Source organism: Tinamus guttatus, unplaced genomic scaffold (genome assembly GCF_059628265.1).
Source record: "Tinamus guttatus ecotype Peru unplaced genomic scaffold, ASM5962826v1 Tinamus_guttatus_pri_ptg000028l, whole genome shotgun sequence".
In the NCBI taxonomy this organism is placed as follows: domain Eukaryota; kingdom Metazoa; phylum Chordata; class Aves; order Tinamiformes; family Tinamidae; genus Tinamus; species Tinamus guttatus.
In genome coordinates, this window is record NW_028288562.1 from 2,966,555 (window position 1) to 2,976,298 (window position 9,744).

A 9,744-nucleotide genomic window follows, 5' to 3' on the forward strand; every position below is an offset into this window, starting at 1 on the left:
AAAAAGAAAAGATAAAGAAGAGAGGGAGAGATATGCAGTATGAAAAGAAACAGAGGGAGCAAAAAGCTCAAGAGCGGACAGTAAAATAAAAAAGGGATTTAAAAAGGGGAGTGATGGGTTTATGCTGTTGAAAATCCACAGTTAGGTGGTGAATCTGGCACCTCTTCTAATCCTTTTTAGAATCTGCATAGGGTTACGGCATTCAAAAACCTTCTCCAGTGTGGAATCGGCTGGAATGGCCAATCCTCTACCGCTTGCCTGGAAACTCACGTGGGATGGAAAGCAATGCTGCTCATTACATTGCTGTTTTTAATGGGGGCAAACGAGCAATCAAACAGCTACAAAGAAAAGGCCAAAAGATGTAAGAAAACAAAGGAAAACAAGTTAAAAAACCCAACCAAACATACAAACAAACAAAAACAATGAGAGCAAGGAAAAGCATCTATATAGAAATAAAAAAGTTGTGGAAAGGAAAAGGTTGATATGATGACAGAAAGAGGTAATGAGAATGTGAAAATAGATATAGTAAGTGGTTCTAGCTTTGTATATAGCATATTTTCTAAACACACAAATAATAAAGTCTGATGATAAGCCATAAATTATGAAACATAAGCTCATATAGCAATACAGGCACTATACATCATACCTTTCCAAAATTAAGTAGTGTCTAAACTAGAATCTAACACTCAACTGGTCTAAGTTGGTCCACAGGCCAAAGGAAAGCATCAAATACTTTTGCAGTTTTACCTAGTTATTCTACCAACACTCTTAACAGCAAGGTTAACTAGATTCACCTTGTAGAGTTCATCTTAAACAGTTATTTAATGGGTATTTTGGCTATTTCTCCATACACCTGCCCTCAGAAGGAGTACAAAACAACCTCGTTTCTATCTGTGAAGTAAGAGCACTCTTGCTGCAAAATATTTAACTAGATAGCAGCACGCACATTTTCAGCCAGGTGTTGCTCAGTTAGTAACCTCCTGCTTAGCACTAAGCTCCCAAGGCAAAACGCTCAACTCGGTAAGGACTTAAGTGCACAGCACATCCCAGCAAGGTAAGCAAGCTACCATAAGTTTTAGCACCTTTTTTTTTTTTTTTAATTTAGCGCTACAGGTGGATGCAAACAACAGGCAATGCAGAGAGAACGCCGAGGCGAAGCGGCGCTCCCAGCGCCGCACTCACCTCAGCGGTGCTCCACCACGAAGCGCATGGTGGTGCCGTCGAAGGAGGGCGGCGCCACGATGCGCGGCCCGGCGGCCGCCGCCGAGGTGATGCTCACGAGGGGCTTGGCCTCGCCCGCGCCGCCCCGCCGCGCTGCCGCCGCCGGGCCCTTGCCCGTGGGCACGTAGTAGGGAGCCTCGGCGAAGGGCGCGTCGTGCGGCGCCGCGGGGCTGGCGGGCTCGGCCGCGGCGCCCGCCTCGCTGCCGCCCCGCAGCGCGCCCGCCGGCAGCACGGCCGCCGTGGGCAGGAAGCCCGGGTAGAGCATGTACGTGGCACCGTAGGCGCCGGCGTTGAGCGCCAGCGGCGACAGAGGAAGCGGCACGGGGCCCACGGCGGGCGGCTGCGGCACGGGCACCTCCACGTACTGGCCCGTCTCCGGGTCGAAGAGGCGCCGCTTGAGCGGCTGCTGCACCGGCGTGTCCACCAGGTAGTACTGCCCCGTGCTGACGTCCAGCAGCATCTTGCGCTGCGTCTGCGGGAAGGGCTCCGCCGCCGCCGTCCCCGGCGCCGCCACGGAGGGCGAGAAGCAGAGCAGCGGCGGCGGCGCGCCGGGCAGCGGCGCCAGGGGCAGCGGCTGCGGGTACACGGCGGCCGGCGGCACCTCGGCGGGCGGCGGCGCCGCGGGTGGCTCGGCCCACGCGGCCGCAGCGACGGCGGCGGGCGGCCCGGGGCCGGGCCCGGGGCTGGCAGCGCCCCCGGGGCGCTTGGCGGCGCTGAAGGGCTGCAGGCTGCACAGGGCGGCAGCGGCGGACGACGCTGCGCTGGGCCGGACGCCGCCGCCCGCCGCCGCTGTCGGAGGCGGCTCCGCGGGCGCCTTGAGCGGGATGGCCAAGTAGTTGCCGCAGTCCGGGCCCTTCTCGGCATCCTTGAGTGGTCGCGGCGCCGCCTGCGCCTTCAGGCTGCCGCCGTCGGGCGCCGCTTTGGGCGGCGCGGGGCCACCCGCCGCCTTGTACGCGGGGCCGCGGGCGACGGGCGCCGGGGGACCGCGCTGCCGCTGCCGGGCCAGGTTCTCGAAAGCGGCCGCCTTGGCCGACACCTTGTCGGCGCCCGCCGGGTGCGAGGCGCGGCGCGGCAGTCGCTCGGCCGCCGGCGGCGCCTTGACCGACCGCTCCTCGGCCCTGGACACCTCGGGCGGCGGGCGCGGTCCCCCGGCGCCGCGCTCCTCGCTCGCGATGAGGGACAGGACGTGGCTGTCGGTGATGGGCAGTGGGTCGCTCTTGCGCTTCCACTCGCGCTTGTTGAAGCTGTACAGCTCCTCCATGCTGCGCACGGCCGCCGTGAGCTTCTCGAGCGCGTTCTGCACGGGCGCCGCTTTGCTCTCGTCCCGCGGCTCCTCCTCGCCGCCCAACGCCGCTTTGCCCTTCTCGGCGGGCGGCGGCTGGTGCTGCTGCTGCGGCGGGGGCGGCTGGTGCCGCCAGGGCGCCGCGGATTTGGAGACGATCTTGAGCACGGCCGGCTGGCGCGGGTCGCTCTTGTTGGGCGCGATGGTGGCCACGGGCAGGCGGCCCGAGGTGCGGTGCACCAGGATGGTGCCTTCGGGCGGGCAGGCGAGCGTCCTGGCCGGCGGGGCGCTGCCGCCCGCCTCGCCGCCGCCGCCCACCGCTTGGCAGGTGATGACGACCGGTGAGAGTGAGCGCGGGATGCCGGCGATCACGAGCTGCCGCGGCTTCTGCTCGCAGCCGCCCTGGTCGGAGGCGACGCTGCCCCTATCGCTACTGTTATCGCCCGAGTCGTAGCTGTAGGAGCTCTTGAGGAGCTTCCTCACGTCGCGCACCTGGTGGATGGGGCCCTGCGCCTTGTGCTTGCCCTCCCGCACGTCGCGCACCAGGAACTGCGGCACCTTGTCGGGACCGTCGCCCTTCAGCGGCTTCTGCGGCGCGGCGCGGCCCTCGTCGGGCGCCCGCGGCTGGGCGGCACCGGCACCAGCCCCGGATCCGGCAGCGGGTCCCGGGGCGGCGATGTGCGGCGTGAGCAGCTGCGCGATGCTGAACGGCGGCTCCCGCGGCTGCTGCACGCTGCCCAGGCTGATCTTGATCTCGGGCGCCTTGGGCTTCGGGGTGGCCGTGGAGCACTTGGTGGCCTGTTTGCCGGGCTCCTTCTCCTTGGTCGCGTGCTGCATGGTGGGCACGAAGAGGCGCGACATCCTCGTGGACTTGCCCGCGGAGAGCTCGCCCAGGTCGGCGCGCCAGTCATGCCGACCTGAGAGCTTCAGCTTCCCCACGGGCACCCTCTCCTCCTTCTTCTCCGCCTCCCGCTCCTTCCAGGACCTGAAGGCGCTGTTTTGGCTGCGCAGGAACGTCGCCTTGATGGCATCCGAGGCGTTGCGCTTCACCTCGCACGCCTCCTCGGGTGCCGCTCTGTCGAGGCCGTGGTTCCCTTCGCGCGGCGTCGACGCCTTGGACCTGCTGCTGCTGCCGCCCGCCTCCGGCTCCTCGGCCGGCGCCGCGGCGAGCTCCGAGCTGCCCTCCGAGTGCCGGGAGCTCTGCCGCTGCACGCCGCCCTCGCGCGGCCTCTCCGCTTCACGCACGGGGCCCGGCGCGCCCGCCAGCCCCGTGTACGACGTGTCCGTGATTTCGCCGCGCTCCATCTTGAACTCATGCTCCAGCTGCATCTTCTTGGAGATGACGTTTTTCAGCAGGCTAGAGGCGAACTTGGACTTCTTGCTGGCGCCCTCGACCCCGTCCACCGCTCTGCCGCCCCCCGTGCCCGCCGCCGCCTCGGCGCCCACGTCGAGCGTGCCCAGCAGGGTCACCACGCGCGAGCCCGCGCGCAGCCGCTCGGCCGCCAGCGGCGGCGCCTCCACGTGCGTGATCTCGCCGTCGAGTTTGCTGACCACGAACTCGAGCGCCTTCGTCTGCGACTTGTTGGAGCGCACGGAGAGGTGGCCGCCGCCGCCGGCGGTGCCGCGGAGCAGGCTCGGCTCCGCCTTGGGCGCCAGGCTGCTGCATTTGAGGTCCAGATAGGTGGACCAGCGGTTGATGCCGAGCGCATTGTCGGGCAGGGAGGCGGAGGAGGCTCTGGAGCTGAGGTTGAGGGTGTCGAAGTAGGGGTAAGCGAGGCTGCGGAAAGCCCTGGCCGTCAGGTTGCGCACTTCTTTGTCGGCATCGTCGAGCTCGCTGACGGCGCTGGAGGCGCCGCTCGAGTATTCGCCCACTTCTTTGGCCCTTATGGCTCCACACCTGGTTTGCAGACGTGCGGGGACCGCAATAAATTTTTTTGCATGGTCATGGATCGCATCTTGTTTTAAACTTGAATTGCGTTCAGGAGCTGTGGAGACACGGAGGCTCATGTCGCCTTCATGCTTGGCAGCATAAATAATGTTTTGCTTTTCGTGCACGTTGCTAGACTCATTTATAGCCCGGGAAGTCGGTTTGATTGATAGGAGGATCTGGCCTGCGGGATTCTCGCTCGTGTCGCCGGGCTGCTTGGATGGGCTCTCTTCCGAGCTGCCGCATTTGTCCGTGCCGGGGGTATCGTTTTCAGAATTAATGCTGACGATTTCCGTGCTGCTCGTATTATCGATGCTGTCCGTGTGGTTGTTGGGGTCGCTGGTGGTCGTGCTCAGGTAGCAGCTATTGTCCTCCTCCGTCTGCGTGTCCCCGAGGGTCTCGTCGCTCCCGAAAGAGGCGTAGTCCACGAAGGAGTAGATCACGTTGTTGTCCTCAAAGTCCCAGCGGGCGGCGAGTCCCGCGTCGAAGTCCATGTCGTGCTCCACCTCGCTGAGCTGAATCTCATGCGTGCTGATATAGTGCGCCTCATCGCGGCCGCCGCCCGTGCGCGGCGCCCCGCTTCCCGCATCCTCCTCCTCGTCGCTCTCGTAGCCGAAGGAGGACGAGGAGGTTTTGCCCTCCGCTGGCCCCGCGGCACCCGGAGCGGGGAAGGTGCCTGCCTTGTTCAGCGGCGACGGGCAGGAGGAGGAGGAGGACTCGGGGCAGCCCCCTGCAGCCTTCCCCGAGCCGCATCCCGGGGAAGGAGAGCGATCCCGCCCGCGGGCTCTGCAGTCCGAGGATGCGGCGACATCGCTCCGAGCTCCCGCGGCGGCCGCTCGCCCCACAGCCGTCTCGGGCGGCGGAACGGCAGCCTCCGCGCAGGCCGCCCCCGCCGCCTCCTCTCCCTCCTCCTCGGCGGCTGCCTGCGGGCTCGGCACCGCACGCGGCTCGGAGCTCTGCTCGCCGGGCGCGTCCATGCTGGGCCCGTCGGGGCGCCGCAGTGGCCCGAGGGGGCGGGCGGCGGCTCGGGGCGGGCGGGCACGTGCCGGGCCGCTCCGCGGGGGAGGCGCTGCGGGCCGCCCACCCGCTCCGCTCCCCCACCCTGCCCGGCGCGGGGCCGCTTCGCCGCCGGGGGGCGGAGGGGCCGGGCCGGGCAGTGCGGGGGCCCCGGCGAGCAGCGCGTTTCTCCCCGCGGGGGCAGCGTCGCTCGGCCCGGCCGAGCTGTCACTTCGACCTAGCAGCTCTCTTAAACGCTCGCGGCTGACGGGGAATAAATAAACGGTGCTCGCTCGCGCGGCCGCCGCTCGCCCGGGAAGCGCCGCCCCCACCGGGCCCGGGCTCCCCGGGTGGCCGGTGGCCCCCGACGCTGTCTCCCAAACACACTGAGAGCTGCCCCTGCTCTCCGCAGCCAGAACAGAAACCTGACGTTTCTGCGCAAAGACAGCAGTTTTAGCAGCCTGTTAAAGAGAGGTCTTGGTTTAAACCGACCGTGAGACAAAAGGAGCTCCTCAAACACGGTCCTCCCAAATGCTGGGGCTGTGCAGGGCTATCGAGTTTTAAACTCTGCCCATTCCTACTGTATGTAGGTAAGGGTAACGTCAGAAGTTCTGGCAGTGACCTCCTCCCCCAGGCACCTGCCGCAAACGGGATCTGCTCAACACTCTTGCCTCCTCCATCCCCTGATCCCGCAGCGGCAACCTCTCCAGTGTCAGCCTCCCGGGCCTCTCCCTTGCAGAAAACCAGTCAATAGCAACACTCTTTTCATTAGGAACACACACCAAATCAGCTCCTTGCACAATTAAAAGCTTTTAAAACGGTCATTCACATCTTCCTGCCCAGAACCCCAGCCAAGATCCCTCTGAAAAGTCAAGATCCCTTTGAAACTAGGATGCCAACTTTATCTGTTTCTGTGGCCTATTTTCCAACTCTGGGCCAAAGATATTTCTTCTCCTATTTTCCTTGAACTGAATCTTCTCAGTTTTAGAAAACCAGATGATGATTTTCACAACTGAGACTGACACAGTAACAGAGCACCTCAGATGTGCAGGTTTATGACACATCTCTGTATCTACCACAGGGAAATTATGTGAATGATCCGAAAAACCACATTCATTAAACCCTACATCTACTTCAGCCCTTGCTTGTAAATGACGCATTTTGATCAGCACGTTTCTCACGGAACTAAGGTGTTCCTAAGATCCAGGCAGTCACCCAAATCATAACGGTCCTTGAAGAAAGCAGATTTATAACATCCAGCCTAAGTGCTCTAGTTACTGTATATGTATTGGAGAAGGAAAAAAAAAAGAAACATTTCCGTTTTTTTTTTCTGTATAAGAAAATTGTGCCCTGCCTTTGTGTCAGCCCCCAAGAGAAGCTCTGCTGGCCCAGAGCAAAATGTAAAATTCCATAGGGGTTTAATTCCTTCTCCTCAGTCAGAGAGGAAACTCTTAGCTACCTTAGTGCCAGCTTTTGTAGATACTGTTTTACGAAAGCCTAATAATCCTCACGCATCTTATTCAACCCTTGAGCACACAGCATGACCCATGGGGGTGTCCTCCATAATGCTGTCCCATTAATGCTGTACCAGTGGCAGTGCTGAGCCTCACTCACCCTGAGCCCAAGCTTAAAACTGAGTCTTACCCAAATACTTTCTCCTCAGCTTCTTTCTTTCAGTGATACACACAGCCATGAGTCCCGTTCTTGCTCCTTTTGAGATTGTTCTTGAATGTGAATGGACCTGTGGGGATAAAGCAGTAAAGTTTAATTTGTATGAAGTGGTCAACTGGGAATTTAAGCAAAGTGTAATTTATTACACTTAATATTTATATGTTCCACATATAATATTAATATGCTCCACAGTACCTGAGTACTACTACTAAACAGACACAGATAATTCAAAGCTCAATCTCACAACAGGCAAGAATGCTCTTAACTGACTAAAGAGTCCAAAAATAATCAGTTCTTGCATATGCTTTACAGATACCAAGGGGTAAGAAATCTTCAAGAAATTAATTTCCTGGTCTTCTAACTTGCTCCATTTATTTTTGTTTCATAGATTATCAGCATAAAAAAGGTAAAGAAAATAGGCTTTCTTCTGGAAAGTTTCCTAGTCCAACCCTTTACTGAGAAATAAAAAAAAAAAAGCCATTATCTGAGTTGCAGGTGACTTAATACACACTAAATTCTATATATGTCTGAAGACTAAGAAATGCTAATAAAAATGTGTAATACACATTTCATTTTTATGGGGTTGACTCCCAATTTTTAAAATTGAAGGAGGAACAGAATTTAATAAAAACAGGTCAATGTAGAAGGAAAAACAATATATGGTTTGCATAAGGAATTCTCTAATTAAGAGAGCCTGCAGAAGTGGTTCATCGCAGAAGGAAAAGATGGATTTTGGAGAAAATAAGGAAACAGCAGAAAGGTTCTGCTGCATTCTGTGTCTGTAGCAAAAGACCATAGATTTGGAGAAAGATGAAGGGTGACCTAAGAATAGGAAGGAACGTTAATTTTGGCAGATCAGTCTGTTTTCAATAATAATCTGAACACTGCTTGATTTGATTTCTCAATAACTTTCTGATAACACAGTGCACTGTCAAAATGAACTTTATAGTACACAATTTTTGTTGTCTCCAAGTCAAAACAGGTAAGTATATAGTTATAGTTTTGATGTGTGTGATAAGGAAAAAAGGAAAAATCAAAAATAGCATCCTGATTTGCCTCAGAAATAGTGATCAAGAAAGAGGAAGAAAAAGTTACTTTGGGAAAGGATAGGAGGAATCCTGGTTTGGTAATAAACACTGAAGTCCAGCACATGACATAAATCTGAGTGCTACTGGGTACATTAAAACACAATAATCACAGACACACAAGCGGTTTGGAATCTTTTTAAACTAACTAGTAAAAACAAAGATTTTCAGAGCTTGCATTAAAATGGGTTTTCTTCTAGGATTTAGCAAGATCTTGACTGTTGAAGTATTGCATTATAAGTCAAAATCAACATCTGCAGGAATTAACCCCTTCCCTTACTCAGAAGGCTACATGAACTGAAGGGGACCCTTCCTTTTCCCTTCCGATCTCAGAGCTTTACAGACCTCTTCTATTCAGTCGACCTGCACATTTAAAGACTATTTGGGTTTATTCCTGGCAGCCCTGTCCATTTTCCTGCAAGTCAGGCTCTCTTGCAGGGAACAATATGCTAGAGCTGGATGGATTTCAAGACTCTAACCCAAGTGTTTGAGCTTGCAGGATTTAAGGGCCTTAGCATGGCCTGAAGAATGGAAGGCTCCATTTCCTTCCAGGCTGAGAAAGGATCATGTTCTGGCAATTGCCTTCTGCTCTGTAATGTGCTCCCATGTAACTGAGCCCCTGTCAGAGTCAGTGCCTGAAGTGCTTGTTAAATGACCAAAAAAAAAAAAAGGAAAGAAAGAAAAAAAAAAAAAAAAGGGCGAGGCTTCTTTGTTACCCTACTTATAATCAGCTCACCCTGCGTGCCTTTCAAGGTCTGCAGAAGATGCGAATCCTCATTACCCATCCTTGTCCTTCAAAGTCCAAAATCTCATGCCAAAAAAAGCAAGCACAAATGTAATCTCAGAACAAACTTAGATTTCTGGAGCATTTTTTGAATGTGCTACAAATACAGCCTAAATACCAGTCGTGTATTTGTAAGGGGAGCCCACTACCCAGGCAAAGTAAATTAAATCCTTGCTGAATTTTCTGTATGTCAAGTAAAGCAACACCTTGTCACCGATGGAATATTTTGGTGGCTATCAGACCTACACAGCAATAGTGCATGTGAACTATGGCAATATAAGGAATAACGTTGTTTGTAAACAGTTTATTGCCTTCATTAACTTTTATGCTTGCTACTTTATTTGTGACAAGGGACATTATTCAGAAAAAGCTACTCGGGGAACCGCAAAACCAAGGGAACTCTCTCTCAAAGTCATATGATCTGTCCCCTTATTCCACGGGCTATTGACCAACAGCAGACATCCTGGCAGGTATCTGTCCAAGATTTTCTGATAGATTTTTACTTGCAGAGATTTCACAGCTTCCCCCGGCAATCTCACCTGGTCCTTGATTATCCACATATTTGGGAGGATTCTCCTCAAATCTAATCTGACTCCCTGCTATAAACCCATTATTTCTGCCACGGATAGAAGAAGTGATTATTTCCATTCTCTGTGCTGCAGCTTTTTACATGTTAAGGGTGACTAGAATGTCTATTCCAGCTAATAGCCCACTGCCCCACAGCAAGTTTTCCATTTGTTATCCAACTATAAATAAAAACACTGCACAAATGGGTCAT

General features: G+C 55.5%; 1 protein-coding gene across 1 annotated transcript; it reads right to left on the bottom strand.

The window, feature by feature from the left end:
* Positions 1 to 1,183: 1,183 nt before the first annotated feature.
* On the bottom strand, positions 1,184 to 9,526 carry CUNH4orf54 (chromosome unknown C4orf54 homolog). Its single transcript, XM_088529664.1, has 3 exons — positions 9,506 to 9,526; positions 3,176 to 5,860; positions 1,184 to 3,127 (listed from the first exon to the last, which is right to left on the bottom strand). Exons 1-3 carry the CDS (start codon positions 9,524 to 9,526, stop codon positions 1,184 to 1,186), a joined length of 4,650 nt encoding a protein of 1,549 aa, XP_088385790.1.
* Positions 9,527 to 9,744: the final 218 nt, after the last annotated feature.

Excerpts from the sequence above, each read along its gene's own strand:
- CUNH4orf54 (XM_088529664.1), bottom strand. The coding sequence starts at position 9,526 with ATGTGGATAATCAAGGACCAG. Across the intron at positions 5,861-9,505 it reads TGTGGATAATCAAGGACCAG|AAACGTCAGGTTTCTGTTCT; the intron begins GTGAGATTGCCG and ends GTCTTTGCGCAG. Across the intron at positions 3,128-3,175 it reads TGCTCACGCCGCACATCGCC|CCGCGGGCGCCCGACGAGGG; the intron begins GCCCCGGGACCC and ends GGTGCCGCCCAG.